A 16,201-nucleotide genomic window follows, 5' to 3' on the forward strand; every position below is an offset into this window, starting at 1 on the left:
AACCTCACTTCTAAAAGTAGAGGATGCTTCGTTCTGAGACAGCAGAATTTTTCTCAGAATACATTTTGACCTTTTTTCTTCTGAAATTAGATTTATTCAAAATGTTGACTTTTTTCTCAGAATTGCATTTATTTCGGAATTTTGACTTTCTTTCTGAATTTTGACTTTTTGAGCAGTTGACAAATCACTCGTCCCCACCTCTCCATGCGCTCCTGCACCGCCCAGATCTCCTTGAGCGAGGGCAGCTCCTCCTGCTCCGTGGTGGGCGAGGGAACTTCCACGTCGTGCAGCAGGCTGAGGGCGTACTGCCTCACCAGAGTGAGAGAAGACAGCTCTCTCTCCAGGTCCTGCACCAGAAGCTCCTGCTGCTCCTGGAGAGCCTGCAGAGACACTTTGGAGGCCTTCTCCACCGCAGAGTCAGGGAAGCGGTTCTGCAGTTCCTCACACACGCCCCGCACCTTCAACATCTGTGAATAAGAATAAATAAGATCAGAGTCAGGGAACCGGTTCTCCACATCCGAGCCCCCGCACCTTCAACATCTGTGAATAAGAATAAATAAGATCAGAGTCAGGGAACCGGTTCTCCACATCCGAGCCCCCGCACCTTCAACATCTGTGAATAAGAATAAATAAGATCAGAGTCAGGGAACCGGTTCTCCACATCCGAGCCCCCGCACCTTCAACATCTGTGAATAAGAATAAACAAGATCAGAGTCAGGGAACCGGTTCTCCACATCCGAGCCCCCGCACCTTCAACATCTTTGAATAAGATTATAGAAGATCTAAGACATTTTGACTTTTTTCCAGAATTCTCATGACTTTTTTTTAATAGTTTTCTACTTTTTCGAACAATTGTCTTTGTTTTCTTCAGAATATTGACTTATTTAAAAAAAAAAAATTGGGGAAAAATTAAAATGTTTAAAGAATTTAATTGTTTGAACAATTTCATGTTTTAAAAAAATTCATTTTTTAAAAAATTTCATTTTCTGAAGAATTAAATTTTTTGAACAATAACATTTTTTGAACAATAATATTTTTTGAACAATTACATTTTTTTAACAATCTCATTTTTTTAACAATCTCATTTTTTTAACAATGTGAATTCACAACAAAAAAAATTGAGGATTCCTACTTTTTTTTTAGAATTCTGACTTTATTTTAAGAATTTCATTTTTCTCTCAGAATTTCATTTATTTCAGAATGTTTTGTTATTTAAAAAATATGAATTTTTACAACTTTTCGAAAAAAGAAGAAATAAATCTGAACTAGGAAACATTAGGAAAGGTTAGAATACAAGTTTTAATAAAAGAGTCACACGGGTGGTGTTACCTTCTCCCTGAAGGTCCTCCAGTCCTGCGCCGTGTCCTCCAGCACCGTCTCTCGGCCCCGGGCCACGCTCCTCAGGCGGGTCCAGCGCTGCCACACGGTGGTCATCGAGCGGCTGATGGTGGCCTTCGAGGCGTCGCTGCCCACGAGCTCCAGCTGAGACGCCTGCTCCTCCAGGAGGCGCAGCTTCTCCTGGAAGCCGTTCACCAGCGACACCAGAGACTAAAGCACAGAGAGGTGATGAACACAGTGCGTTCAGAACATTATATATTATTACTCTGTTCACCAGCGACTGCAGCACAAACATTTTTTTAGAATATTGACTTTCCATGAATTTGGACTTTTCCTGAATTTGGACTTTTTCTCTGAATTTAGACTTTAGTTCTTCCTGTGTTTACCCGGTGTTTGCACAGCTTCTCCTCGGCCTCCTCGCTGGTCGCTGCCTTGGCGGTGGAAAACTCCGTCAGCTTCTTCTCCGCCTCGTTCATAAGCTCGATGACCGTCTGCCGAGCCTCCTGGTACGACTTCCACTGACACACACAGCTGAGGAGAAACACGTTAAACACTGTTTACTATTTTACTAACTAACTTTCACTTTCTGCATTTAACAAGTACAAATAGATTCATGTAGGAAAATAGATTTGTATGTTCTTATATTCTGGATTGTTTCACAAAGGATTTAATTGTAAAAAGAAAAATGAAAATCTTCGAAAAAAATGAAATTCTGAGAAAAAAATGAAACTCTTGGAAAATAAATAACTTCTCAGAAAAAAAGGAAATCCTTAGAAAAAATTCAAATTCTTATAAAAAAGTAAAAATTCAAGGAAAAAAAGAATAACACTTCTAATAATAAAAGAACAAGTGTTTCTTTGTACCTCTGCAGGACGTCCTGGTGGCACTGCAGCTGGTCCCGGACCTCGCCCCCTCTCTGCCGGGCCGACTCCAGGCTGAGGAGCAGCTGCTCGCGGGCGGTGGGGTTCACGAGGCTCTGCAGGGGGGGCAGGAGGCTCTGGAGCTCCTGCAGGTGGAGGAGGAACTCCTGCTCCGTGTTCATGATGTCCTCCTGCTGACGGAGACACTCCTCGTAGTTTTCCACGTCCACGCCAAGCCCCGCCTCCTGCAGGAAGGACACGGCGTCTTCCAGCCACTCACAGGCCGCCTGCATCCTGAAGTGGTACTGCTGGCAGAGACCCAGAGCCTCCTCCAGGGTGATCTACACAGAAACATTGAATATTGAATATCTCGGTAGAAAAAACTAAGAATTTTGACTTTTTTGTCTGAATTCTGACTTTGAACTCAGAATTCCTTTTTTTCTCAGAATGTTGACTTTCTGTCTGAAATTCATTATTTCTGAATTTAGACTTTTAAAAAAATAATTTAGACTTTTTTTCAGAATCTTTCATTTTTTTCAGACTTGCGAACATGCCCCCCCCCCTCACCTGCTTGGAGCTCAGAGCCTTCTGTACGTCCGCCTGCAGTTTGGCCATCTCCTGCAGACTGTTGTCCACGTGTCCGGGCACCAGCTCGTTGGCTCCGATATACGTCTGTTTCTCTCGACTGCTGAGTGCCGCCACGATCCTCAGCCTGGACTGCACCTCCTCCTGCATGATCTGCTGCTTCCGGATCTCCTCCTGCACCTTCTCCACCCTCACATCCACCATCACAGCGCAGTCCAGCTCGTCCCTGACCCTCTGAAGCCACTCCAGCGTCCGCTCCATCTCCGTCTCAAAGTCCTTACTCTGCACGAAGCGGGTCTCGCACTCTTCGATCAGATCTCCTACGGCCGCCTGCAGGGACCTCAGCTCCTCCTGCCACAGCACCACCTGCTCCTTGGAGGCATCCTGTGCTCCCTGCTCCACCCGAGGAGCCAGAGTGTCCATCTGCTCCATCAAACGTGACAGATGAGAGTTAGCGCTCTGCAAACTCCCGGCCAGAGTGTGGTAGTTCTTCAGCCGTTCCTCCGCGGACTGGGTCTCCTCGTTCACTTTCACCAGCTGCTCCTTGGTGGCCTTCAGCTGCGAGTCCACCTGCAGGGCCATGGCTTTGTGGTCCTCGAAGGACTCCAGCGTCTCGTCCAGATGCTCCACCTTCTGCTCCACCAGCCTCTTCAGTCCGTTGTACAGACTCACCAGCGTGGTCATCTCCTCGGGGCGCCAGGGCTGCCCGGTGCTCCTGAAGCCCTCCTTCTTCTGGTTCAGCTCACTGACGGCGAGTCCCAGACGGATCAAGTCGCTCTGCAGGGATCTGTAGTCTCTTTGCAGACTCTCCACCTCCTCCGTCTGCAGGCCCACCGGCTGCTTCCCCAGGCTGCTGAACTGCTCCTCCAGCTCCTGCAGGGCCTTGTGGGTCACGTCTATGAAGGAGGTGTACTCGTTGCGGGTGAGGATGGCCTGCTGGATCTTCTCCTGCTTCTCCCTGGCGAGCGCGAGGATGCTGTTGTACTGCTGCGGCAGCGTGTTCAGCTTCTCGTCCAGGTAGCAGTGGTCCAGCTCGTTGAGACTGGGGAGGATCTCCTGCCCGGCGCGCTCTACGATCAGCAGCAAGTTCTCGTTCTCCATCGCCTGCTCCACGATCTGCTCGTACTTCAGCAGCTGCGCCTCCAGCTCGCCGTCTCCCACCATCAGGTTGATCTCAGGGAAGGTGATGATGTCGGCCTGTTTGATCCACACGCAGATCCTCTCCAGGTCGGACTTGAAGTACTTCCTTGAGACCAGAACCTTCTCCAGCTCCTGCAGCTTCTGTCCGCAGCGGTGCAGCGTTTTGTCGAAGATGTTCTGGAGCTCCTGCAGCTTGGAGAGGATCTCGTTCCTCTCCTCGTCGCTGGCGCCCCTCATCAGGTCTCGGCCCTGCGCCCACAGGGAGGTCAGCTCGCTCTGGTAGGCCTTCAGGCTGCTCTGGATGTTCCTGCAGGTCCTCACCTGTTTGGACAGGTCTTCAGGTAACAGAGCAACGTGTTCCTCAGCCTGAGCCTTCTTCTCGTTCTGCTGAACCCAGGAGATCGACTGCCCCACCGCCATCAGGAACTGACTCCGCTCTGTGAACGCCTTGCTCAGGTGCTTCCTGCGCTGCACCACCTGCAACACAGAGACATGCATTAGACACCGTGGAATATACATTCTGCTTCACTGCAGAGCTGCAGGACCCTGCAGGTAGCAGCTCCCGGCTTCCCTCCACCTCCTCACCTTCACGCTCAGGTTCTCCACCTCGGCCTGGGTGGAGCTGATCAGCTGTTGGAGGCGTTGCCGCTCTCTGAGTCCGAGGCGGGCCAGAACCCGGTCAGAATCTGCCGTGGCCTGATCCAGGATCAGCTGTTTGGCCTCCAGTTCGCTGCAGACGCTCAGGTGATCGAACAGGAAGCTCTGCGCCAGCTCCGGGGGCGGGCTCATCTTCATGGCCTCTGATAGGGCGGGCTGCTGCTCTTCCGCCCAATCACGCGCCTCCCTGAGCCGGGCCTCCACCTGGCCCATCTCCTCCAGCGTCAGCACGGAGTCCTGGATCTTCCTCTGGATCAGGCTCTGCATCTGAGCCCAGCGCTGCTCGAAGTGGCTGATCTGCTCCTTCACCAGCTCCTTATCGTCCAGGTTCAGCTGCTGCACCACCTTCTGCTTCTGCTCCTTCAGGGCCTCCAGGGTTCCCTTCTGCTCCTCCAGGGCCACCGCCAGCCTCCGCAGGGCCTCCAGGTGCTGAGAGGAGCTCTCTGCATCCGTCCTGGAACACACACATGGAAATAAAGACCCTCTCTCCTCCTGGACCTTTGTCTTCATGCTCTTAATGTCTTTCCTTTCTGTAAAGCACTTTGAGTTGCCTTGTGTTGAAAGGTGCAACATAAAGACACTTGCTTTGTCTTTTTTTAATTAGCAGCTAAGGTTCCTGCAGGGTCTCAGACTCACCTGGCCAGGTTGTCCCAGTCTCTGGAGACCTGTTCGAACAGCGTCTCCACAGCAGAGATGCAGAGATGATATTCTGCGGCTCGCTGCAGATCCTCCTCCCTCTGGACCTGCAGCTGCTGGGCCTGGCTGCGCAGATCCAGCCAGCGCAGACGCAGGCGCTCCAGCTCTGCCAGTTCTGGAGACTCCTGTCCCTCCGTCAGTCTGCTATCTGTCTCCTGTCCCTCCGTCAGTCTGCTATCTGTCTCCTGTCCCTCCGTCAGTCTGCTCTCTGTCTCCTGTCCCTCCGTCAGGGTCTTCACCGTCTCCTTCATCTTGGTCAGGACGCTCTGCTTGCTCTGCAGCTGCTGGCTGCACTCCTGTGGGACAACACGTAGACTACATGGTTAGCCCAAATACATCGTAAATATAACGAAATGAATTCTGAACACGTGTTTAGAATACGTCCAAATATTCATTCAAGGTAAATCTAAATATGTATGCAAAAATACATCCAGAATCCAAACAACAAAGAACGGGACGGAGAAGCGGAGGTGCCCACAAGTCCTCAGGACTCAGGCTTCCTCCGGGCCGGGTATCCTCACTTCTTATGTTGTCTTTCATGGGGTCTTTGAACCTATCTTAGTCTGGCCCCTTGCCTGAGACCCTACCAGGAACACAAGGCTCCAGACAGCACAGGTGCATCGGGGCACACTAACCTCTCCACCACGATAAGGTGCTGGCTCTTCACAGATGTATATAATCCCATGTGACTCTCTTGCTGTTACCTTGGCCTGCTGCAGCATGTTGTGGGCGATCTTCTCCTCGAGCTCCGCAGGTCTCCTGGAGAGGCTGAGCAGCTGCTGCTCCGTGTCCACAAACAGAGCGCCGAGCTCCTGCTTCTGCTCTTTCACCTCCCTCCAGCCCTCCCACAGCGCCTGGGAGCGGGACATCCTGTCCTCGATCTGCAGGAGGACACACACCCTTACAGTTTAAAGAGCTGGACTCACACTCCACACCTCTCATGAGGACACACAGTGCTTTGGAAAAGTACTAAACCCCTTCTGTTCTGCATATTCCTCTGTCATTATAACCTGGAATTTAAATGATTTTCGATTGGGTTCTATGAACTTGGCCAACACAATATTGTCCAACAGAAACCCTGGTGTGTGTAGGTGTGTGTTGGTGTGTGTTGGTGTGTGTTGGTGTGTGTTGGTGTGTGTTGGTGTGTGTTGGTGTGTGTGTTGGGGTGTGTGTTGGTGTGTGTGTGTTGGTGTGTGATGGTGTGTGTTGGTGTGTGTTGGTTTGTGTGTTGGTGTGTGTGTAGGTGTGTGTTGGTGTGTGTTGGTGTGTGTTGGTGTGTGATGGTGTGTGATGGTGTGTGTTGGTGTGTGTTGGTGTGTGATGGTGTGTGATGGTGTGTGTGTTGGTGTGTGTGTTGGTGTGTGTGTTGGTGTGTGTTGGTGTGTGTTGGTGTGTGATGGTGTGTGATGGTGTGTGTGTTGGTGTGTGTGTTGGTGTGTGTTGGTGTGTGTTGGTGTGTGTGTTGGTGTGTGTTGGTGTGTGTTGGTGTGTGTTGGTGTGTTGGTGTGTGTTGGTGTGTGTTGGTGTGTGTTGGTGTGTGTGTTGGTGTGTTGGTGTGTGATGGTGTGTGTTGGTGTGTGTTGGTGTGTGTTGGTGTGTGTTGGTGTGTGTTGGTGTGTGTCTGTGTGTGTCTGTTTGTGTTGGTGTGTGTGTTGGTGTGTGTGTTGGTGTGTGTGTTGGTGTGTGTTGGTGTGTGTTGGTGTGTGTTGGTGTGTGTTGGTGTGTGTCTGTTTGTGTTGGTGTGTGTGTTGGTGTGTGTGTTGGTGTGTGTTGGTGTGTGTGTTGGTGTGTGTGTTGGTGTGTGTTGGTGTGTGTTGGTGTGTGTGTTGCTGTGTGTGTTGGTGTGTGTTGGTGTGTGTTGGTGTGTGTTGGTGTGTGTGTTGGTGTGTGTGTTGGTGTGTGTTGGTGTGTGTGATGGTGTGTGATGGTGTGTGTTGGTGTGTGTTGGTGTGTGTTGGTGTGTGTTGGTGTGTGTGTTGGTGTGTGTGTTGGTGTGTGTGTTGGTGTGTGTTGGTGTGTGTGTTGGTGTGTGTGTTGGTGTGTGTTGGTGTGTGTTGGTGTGTGTTGGTGTGTGTGTTGGTGTGTGTTGGTGTGTGTGATGGTGTGTGATGGTGTGTGTTGGTGTGTGTGTTGGTGTGTGTTGGTGTGTGTTGGTGTGTGTTGGTGTGTGTGTTGGTGTGTGTTGGTGTGTGTGATGGTGTGTGATGGTGTGTGTTGGTGTGTGTTGGTGTGTGTGTTGGTGTGTGTTGGTGTGTGTTGGTGTGTGTGTTGGTGTGTGTTGGTGTGTGTTGGTGTGTGTTGGTGTGTGTTTGTGTGTGTGTTGGTGTGTGTGTTGGTGTGTGTTGGTGTGTGTGTTGGTGTGTGTTGGTGTGTGTGATGGTGTGTGATGGTGTGTGTTGGTGTGTGTGTTGGTGTGTGTTGGTGTGTGTTGGTGTGTGTGTTGGTGTGTGTGTTGGTGTGTGTTGGTGTGTGTTGGTGTGTGTGTTGGTGTGTGTTGGTGTGTGTGATGGTGTGTGATGGTGTGTGTTGGTGTGTGTGTTGGTGTGTGTTGGTGTGTGTTGGTGTGTGTTGGTGTGTGTGTTGGTGTGTGTTGGTGTGTGTTGGTGTGTGTTGGTGTGTGTTGGTGTGTGTTTGTGTGTGTGTTGGTGTGTGTGTGTTGGTGTGTGTTGGTGTGTGTTGGTGTGTGTGTTGGTGTGTGTTGGTGTGTGTGTTGGTGTGTGTGTTGGTGTGTGTGTGTTGGTGTGTGTTGGTGTGTGTTGGTGTGTGTGTTGGTGTGTGTGTTGGTGTGTGTGTTGGTGTGTGTGTGTTGGTGTGTGTTGGTGTGTGTTGGTGTGTGTGTTGGTGTGTGTGTTGGTGTGTGTGTGTGTTGGTGTGTGTTGGTGTGTGTTGGTGTGTGTGTTGGTGTGTGTTGGTGTGTGTTGGTGTGTGTGTTGGTGTGTGTGTTGGTGTGTGTGTGTTGGTGTGTGTGTTGGTGTGTGTTGGTGTGTGTTGGTGTGTGTTGGTGTGTGTGTTGGTGTGTGTTGGTGTGTGTTGGTGTGTGTGTTGGTGTGTGTTGGTGTGTGTGATGGTGTGTGATGGTGTGTGTTGGTGTGTGTTGGTGTGTGTGTTGGTGTGTGTGTTGGTGTGTGTGTGTTGGTGTGTGTTGGTGTGTGTTGGTGTGTGTGTTGGTGTGTGTTGGTGTGTGTTGGTGTGTGTGTTGGTGTGTGTGTTGGTGTGTGTGTGTTGGTGTGTGTGTTGGTGTGTGTTGGTGTGTGTTGGTGTGTGTTGGTGTGTGTGTTGGTGTGTGTTGGTGTGTGTTGGTGTGTGTGTTGGTGTGTGTTGGTGTGTGTGATGGTGTGTGATGGTGTGTGTTGGTGTGTGTGTTGGTGTGTGTTGGTGTGTGTTGGTGTGTGTTGGTGTGTGTGTTGGTGTGTGTTGGTGTGTGTTGGTGTGTGTGTTGGTGTGTGTTGGTGTGTGTGATGGTGTGTGATGGTGTGTGTTGGTGTGTGTTGGTGTGTGTGTTGGTGTGTGTTGGTGTGTGTTGGTGTGTGTGTTGGTGTGTGTTGGTGTGTGTTGGTGTGTGTTTGTGTGTGTGTTGGTGTGTGTGTGTTGGTGTGTGTTGGTGTGTGTTGGTGTGTGTGTTGGTGTGTGTGTTGGTGTGTGTGTTGGTGTGTGTTGGTGTGTGTTGGTGTGTGTGTTGGTGTGTGTGTTGGTGTGTGTGTGTTGGTGTGTGTTGGTGTGTGTTGGTGTGTGTGTTGGTGTGTGTTGGTGTGTGTGTTGGTGTGTGTGTTGGTGTGTGTTGGTGTGTGTGTTGGTGTGTGTGTTGGTGTGTGTGTGTTGGTGTGTGTGTTGGTGTGTGTTGGTGTGTGTTGGTGTGTGTTGGTGTGTGTGTTGGTGTGTGTGTTGGTGTGTGTTGGTGTGTGTTGGTGTGTGTGTTGGTGTGTGTGTTGGTGTGTGTGTGTTGGTGTGTGTGTTGGTGTGTGTGTTGGTGTGTGTGTGTTGGTGTGTGTGTTGGTGTGTGTGTTGGTGTGTGTGTTGGTGTGTGTGTTGGTGTGTGTGTTGGTGTGTGTGTTGGTGTGTGTGTTGGTGTGTGTGTGTTGGTGTGTGTGTTGGTGTGTGTGTTGGTGTGTGTGTTGGTGTGTGTGTTGGTGTGTGTTGGTGTGTACTGACCGTGAGTTTGAGCTGCTGCACCTGAGCAGCCGTGACCCTCACAGCCTCATCAGAGAGGTCACACTCTGAGCACACCAGGTCCAGGTAGGTGCTCGCCTGCTGCTGCAGGGCCCGGTACTGCTTCACCTGCTTCAGCGCCCCCTGCAGGCCGGTGGGGGGGTGCAGCTGCAGCTCCTCCTCCTGGACGGCTCTCAGCCAGGCCTGGCTCTGCTGCAGCGTGTCCTGGTGGCTCACGTGCTTCTGCAGCTCCCGGTCCAGACTCTGGTACACCTGCACCACAACACACAAGATTTACTCTTATTTTGTGAAACAGAACCAATTTGTTTTGAATCCTTTAATAAACTGTATAGATTAATGTGAGTAGAAATCATGAGATTAAAGTCTATGAGAATATTTGATTTGTTTGTGTGAATTTACCACGGACTCCACCTTCCTGGCTTTTTATGTTTTGAACGTTAGTAAAGGTATTAGGTTTGTAGAGTGTTTCTTACGCGCTGAGCGGTGCTGCAGATGGCGCTGTAGCTGTCTCTGGCTCCCTGCAGGTGAGACTGCACCTGCTGCAGCATCTTACTCTGGACCTGCTCTGAGCAGCTGCTCAGCAGAGCGTCTGCTTTCTGCTGCAGACTGCGCAGACGCTCCTCAAAGCCGGAGATCTCCTCCATGATCGCCTGCAAGACAACAGTCAGGGGTTAAAAACACAGAGCATATTAATCCACTTCTGTGTTGTTAGGAAACTCTCCCTGGTCCCCGGCTTGAGCTTCAGTCTCAGGATCCATGTATCTGTGATCCTCTCCAGAATGGAAGGAGTCATCACATACAGAGCATCAACTAGTTCCTGAACAGTGTCCTTCACATGCTGATATCCAAGAGAGGGAGTTCTCCCAACATGTATGTCTATCTCTGTTTCAGGACCTTGTGTCGTGCCAGCTGCTGCGTGGCGGCCTCCATGCCTCCGCTCTGCCACGAGGAGTCGCAGGACACCAGCCTGCTGGACATCTGCAGCAGCCACTTCTCCACCTCCTGCAGCTCTGTGTTGTACTCCTCGTGCTCCTTCACACACTCCACCAGCACCTGCACCTGCGTCTGAACACACACACACACACACACACACACACACACACACACACACACACACACACACACACACACACACACACACACACACACACACACACACACACACACACACACACACACACACACACACACACACACACACACACACACACACACACACACACACACACACACACACACACACACACACACACACACACACACACACACAAAGGTAAAAAGGGATGAAAAAGTTAATATTCTTTGAGATTATAAAATGATAAATCTGCAGGAAAAAACATACAAGAAAAATAATGAAATATCCCTGAAGTTATAAATATTATAAATCTGTAAGAATAGTTCACATCTAACAGGTGTGATGTGTACCTGAGCAGCGTCACAGAGGAGCAGGTAGTCCTCCTGCAGCGTCTTCAGGTTGTCTCTGATGGACGGGTCGTGCACAGAGTCCAGCAGAACCTCTCCTTTCTCCAGAACCGACTTCAGAGCAGAGTCATGAGACTGCACCGTCTGCAGGATCGTCTGCACAACAACAACAACAACAACAACAACAACAACAATCATATCAGAAACAAACATTAGAAAGTATTTCCTCCCTTCCTCAGTTTGCCTTTAGCTAACTGAGCCTTCTCCTGGTCCAGATGGTTTAATAAATACAGATGTTTCCTCACCTTGTACTTGGCCAGTTGAGCCTTCTCCTGGTCCAGATGGTTTAATACATACAGATGTTTCCTCACCTTGTACTTGGCCAGTTGAGCCTTCTCCTGGTCCAGATGGTTTAATAAATACAGATGTTTCCTCACCTTGTACTTGGCCAGTTGAGCCTTCTCCTGGTCCAGATGGTTTAATAAATACAGATGTTTCCTCACCTTGTACTTGGCCAGTTGAGCCTTCTCCTGGTGCAGGTGGTTTAATAAATACAGATGTTTCCTCACCTTGTACTTGGCCAGTTGAGCCTTCTTCTGGTCCAGGTTGTTTCATACATACAGATGTTTCCTCACCTTGTACTTGGCCAGTTGAGCCTTCTTCTGGTCCAGATGGTTTAATAAATACAGATGTTTCCTCACCTTGTACTTGGCCAGTTGAGCCTTCTTCTGGTCCAGATGGTTTAATAAATACAGATGTTTCCTCACCTTGTACTTGGCCAGTTGAGCCTTCTTCTGGTACAGCTCGGCCTTGGGCTCCACGCTGGAGGCCAGCAGGGTCCTGGTCTCGCTCAGCCACTGGTTCTGGGACCTGTATTTGTCGGAGAAGTCTTTGGAGAGAGCGATGCATTTCTCCGTGGAGGTGTGCTGAACCCTCAGAGCCTCCATCAGCTGCTCCATCTGCAGCAGGCCCTCCTCCACCTCCTCCTGCAGCCTGCCAGCCTCCTCCTCCTCCAGGAAGCCCAGCGCCCGCTGAGTCTTCTCCCTGAGGGTCTTCATCAGAGAGAGCCCCTGCTCACAGTCCGCCTGCAGGGTCTGGGGGTAAGATATAATGACATAGATTGACTCACAGGCTGATAGTAATGCTGGTGGTTGCACTGATCACACTCTGATCACACTCTGATCACACACTGATCACACTCTGATCACACTCTGATCACACTCTGATCACACACTGATCACACACTGATCACACTCTGATCACACTCTGATCACACTCTGATCACACTCTGATCACACTCTGATCACACTCTGATCACACTCTGATCACACTCTGATCACACTCTGATCACACTCTGATAACCAGTGTTGGGACTAACACCGTTATTTTTGGCAGTAACTTCTACTCTAACTTCAGTAACTCAGTTACCGTTACTACATGGTGCGTTACTCCGTTATTTTTTTCATTAAACTGGTTATTAGACTGGTCATTAGACTGGTCATTAGACTGGTCATTAAACTGGTCATTAGACTGATCATTAGACTGGTCATTAAACTGGTTATTAAACTGGTTATTAGACTGATCATTAGACTGGTCATTAAACTGGTCATTAGACTGATCATTAGACTGGTCATTAAACTGGTTATTAAACTGGTTATTAAACTGGTTATTAAACTGGTCATTAGACTGATCATTAGACTGGTTATTAGACTGGTCATTAGACTGGTTATTAAACTGGTTATTAGACTGGTCATTAGACTGGTCATTAAACTGATCATTAGACTGGTTATTAGACTGGTCATTAGACTGGTTATTAAACTGGTTATTAGACTGGTCATTAGACTGGTCATTAAACTGATCATTAGACTGGTCATTAGACTGGTTATTAAACTGGTTATTAGACTGGTCATTAGACTGGTTATTAAACTGGTCATTAGACTGGTCATTAGACTGGTTATTAGACTGGTCATTAGACTGATCATTAGACTGGTTATTAGACTGGTTATTAAACTGGTCATTAAACTGGTCATTAAACTGGTCATTAAACTGATCATTAGACTGGTTATTAGACTGGTCATTAGACTGGTTATTAAACTGGTTATTAGACTGGTCATTAGACTGGTCATTAAACTGATCATTAGACTGGTTATTAGACTGGTCATTAGACTGGTTATTAAACTGGTTATTAGACTGGTCATTAGACTGGTCATTAAACTGATCATTAGACTGGTCATTAGACTGGTTATTAAACTGGTTATTAGACTGGTCATTAGACTGGTTATTAAACTGGTCATTAGACTGGTCATTAGACTGGTTATTAAACTGGTCATTAGACTGATCATTAGACTGGTTATTAGACTGGTTATTAAACTGGTCATTAGACTGATCATTAGACTGGTTATTAGACTGGTTATTAAACTGGTTATTAGACTGGTCATTAGACTGGTCATTAGACTGGTTATTAGACTGGTTATTAAACTGGTTATTAAACTGGTTATTAGACTGGTCATTAGACTGGTCATTAGACTGGTCATTAGACTGGTCATTAGACTGGTTATTAGACTGGTTATTAAACTGGTTATTAGACTGGTCATTAGACTGGTCATTAGACTGGTTATTAGACTGGTTATTAAACTGGTTATTAAACTGGTTATTAGACTGGTCATTAGACTGGTCATTAGACTGGTCATTAGACTGGTTATTAGACTGGTCATTAGACTGGTTATTAAACTGGTTATTAGACTGGTCATTAGACTGGTCATTAGACTGGTTATTAAACTGGTTATTAGACTGGTCATTAGACTGATCATTAGACTGGTTATTAGACTGGTTATTAAACTGGTCATTAGACTGGTCATTAGACTGGTTATTAGACTGGTTATTAAACTGGTAATTAGACTGATCATTAGACTGGTCATTAAACTGGTCATTAGACTGATCATTAAACTGGTCATTAAACTGGTTATTAGACTGGTTATTAAACTGGTCATTAAACTGGTCATTAGACTGGTTATTAAACTGGTTATTAAACTGGTCATTAGACTGGTCATTAGACTGGTCATTAGACTGATCATTAGACTGGTCATTAAACTGGTTATTAAACTGGTCATTAGACTGGTCATTAGACTGGTTATTAAACTGGTCATTAGACTGGTCATTAGACTGGTTATTAAACTGGTCATTAGACTGGTCATTAAACTGGTCATTAGACTGGTTATTAAACTGGTCATTAGACTGGTCATTAAACTGGTTATTAAACTGGTTATTAGACTGGTCATTAAACTGGTCATTAGACTGGTTATTAAACTGGTCATTAGACTGGTCATTAAACTGGTTATTAAACTGGTTATTAGACTGGTTATTAGACTGGTCATTAAACTGGTTATTAAACTGGTCATTAGACTGGTCATTAAACTGGTTATTAAACTGGTCATTAGACTGGTCATTAAACTGGTTATTAAACTGGTCATTAGACTGGTCATTAAACTGGTTATTAAACTGGTTATTAGACTGGTCATTAAACTGGTTATTAAACTGGTCATTAGACTGGTCATTAAACTGGTTATTAAACTGGTCATTAGACTGGTCATTAAACTGGTCATTAGACTGGTCATTAGACTGGTCATTAAACTGGTCATTAGACTGGTCATTAGACTGGTCATTAGACTGGTCATTAGACTGGTTATTAAACTGGTCATTAAACTGGTTATTAAACTGGTCATTAGACTGGTTATTAAACTGGTCATTAGACTGGTCATTAAACTGGTTATTAAACTGGTTATTAGACTGGTCATTAGACTGGTTATTAGACTGGTTATTAGACTGGTCATTAAACTGGTTATTAAACTGGTCATTAGACTGGTCATTAAACTGGTTATTAAACTGGTCATTAGACTGGTCATTAAACTGGTTATTAAACTGGTCATTAAACTGGTCATTAAACTGGTCATTAGACTGGTTATTAAACTGGTCATTAGACTGGTCATTAAACTGGTTATTAAACTGGTTATTAGACTGGTCATTAGACTGGTTATTAGACTGGTTATTAGACTGGTCATTAAACTGGTCATTAGACTGGTTATTAAACTGGTTATTAGACTGGTTATTAAACTGGTTATTAAACTGGTTATTAAACTGGTTATTAGACTGGTCATTAGACTGGTTATTAAACTGGTCATTAGACTGGTTATTAAACTGGTCATTAGACTGGTTATTAGACTGGTCATTAGACTGGTTATTAAACTGGTCATTAGACTGGTCATTAGACTGGTTATTAAACTGGTTATTAGACTGGTTATTAAACTGGTCATTAGACTGGTCATTAGACTGGTCATTAGACTGGTTATTAAACTGGTTATTAGACTGGTTATTAAACTGGTTATTAAACTGGTTATTAAACTGGTCATTAGACTGGTTATTAAACTGGTCATTAGACTGGTCATTAGACTGGTTATTAAACTGGTTATTAGACTGGTTATTAAACTGATCATTAGACTGGTCATTAGACTGGTCATTAGACTGGTTATTAAACTGGTTATTAGACTGGTTATTAAACTGGTTATTAAACTGGTTATTAAACTGGTTATTAGACTGGTCATTAGACTGGTTATTAAACTGGTCATTAGACTGGTTATTAAACTGGTCATTAGACTGGTTATTAGACTGGTCATTAGACTGGTTATTAGACTGGTTATTAAACTGGTTATTAGACTGGTCATTAGACTGGTCATTAGACTGGTCATTAGACTGGTCATTAGACTGGTTATTAAACTGGTCATTAGACTGGTCATTAAACTGGTTATTAAACTGGTCATTAAACTGGTTATTAAACTGGTCATTAGACTGGTCATTAAACTGGTTATTAAACTGGTCATTAAACTGGTCATTAGACTGGTTATTAAACTGGTCATTAGACTGGTTATTAAACTGGTCATTAGACTGGTCATTAAACTGGTTATTAAACTGGTCATTAAACTGGTCATTAGACTGGTTATTAAACTGGTCATTAGACTGGTCATTAAACTGGTCATTAGACTGGTCATTAGACTGGTCATTAGACTGGTCATTAAACTGGTCATTAGACTGGTCATTAAACTGGTCATTAGACTGGTCATTAGACTGGTTATTAGACTGGTCATTAAACTGGTCATTAGACTGGTCATTAAACTGGTCATTAGACTGGTCATTAGACTGGTTATTAGACTGGTCATTAAACTGGTCATTAGACTGATCATTAGACTGGTCATTAGACTTAGATAGTGGCTCACCTCCAGCCTCTTCATCTTCCTCTCCATGGCAGAGCGGTCCACAGCCTCCTGGCTGCAGGAGGAGCTGAA

At 46.4% G+C, this 16,201-nt stretch overlaps 1 protein-coding gene across 1 annotated transcript in view; it reads right to left on the reverse strand.

The window, feature by feature from the left end:
- The window catches only part of syne1b (spectrin repeat containing, nuclear envelope 1b), a 165,932-nt gene that overhangs the window by 91,665 nt on the left and 58,066 nt on the right, over positions 1 to 16,201 (reverse strand). Inside the window, exons 32-46 of the mRNA XM_079692895.1 lie at positions 16,133 to 16,201; positions 11,567 to 11,959; positions 11,171 to 11,476; positions 10,869 to 11,021; positions 10,338 to 10,508; positions 9,917 to 10,093; positions 9,426 to 9,695; positions 5,981 to 6,157; positions 5,217 to 5,572; positions 4,509 to 5,034; positions 2,766 to 4,400; positions 2,202 to 2,539; positions 1,725 to 1,869; positions 1,330 to 1,548; positions 199 to 467 (exon numbers count right to left, since the gene is read on the reverse strand). The exon at positions 16,133 to 16,201 is cut by the window's right edge and continues 99 nt beyond it. Of these exons, the coding sequence (XP_079549021.1) occupies positions 199 to 467; positions 1,330 to 1,548; positions 1,725 to 1,869; positions 2,202 to 2,539; positions 2,766 to 4,400; positions 4,509 to 5,034; positions 5,217 to 5,572; positions 5,981 to 6,157; positions 9,426 to 9,695; positions 9,917 to 10,093; positions 10,338 to 10,508; positions 10,869 to 11,021; positions 11,171 to 11,476; positions 11,567 to 11,959; positions 16,133 to 16,201 (5,204 nt within the window). The remainder of the gene's footprint in view (positions 1 to 198; positions 468 to 1,329; positions 1,549 to 1,724; positions 1,870 to 2,201; positions 2,540 to 2,765; positions 4,401 to 4,508; positions 5,035 to 5,216; positions 5,573 to 5,980; positions 6,158 to 9,425; positions 9,696 to 9,916; positions 10,094 to 10,337; positions 10,509 to 10,868; positions 11,022 to 11,170; positions 11,477 to 11,566; positions 11,960 to 16,132) is intronic.

The sequence above is a fragment of the Notothenia rossii genome (assembly GCF_949606895.1).
Source record: "Notothenia rossii genome assembly, chromosome: 7".
In the NCBI taxonomy this organism is placed as follows: Eukaryota; Metazoa; Chordata; class Actinopteri; order Perciformes; family Nototheniidae; genus Notothenia; species Notothenia rossii.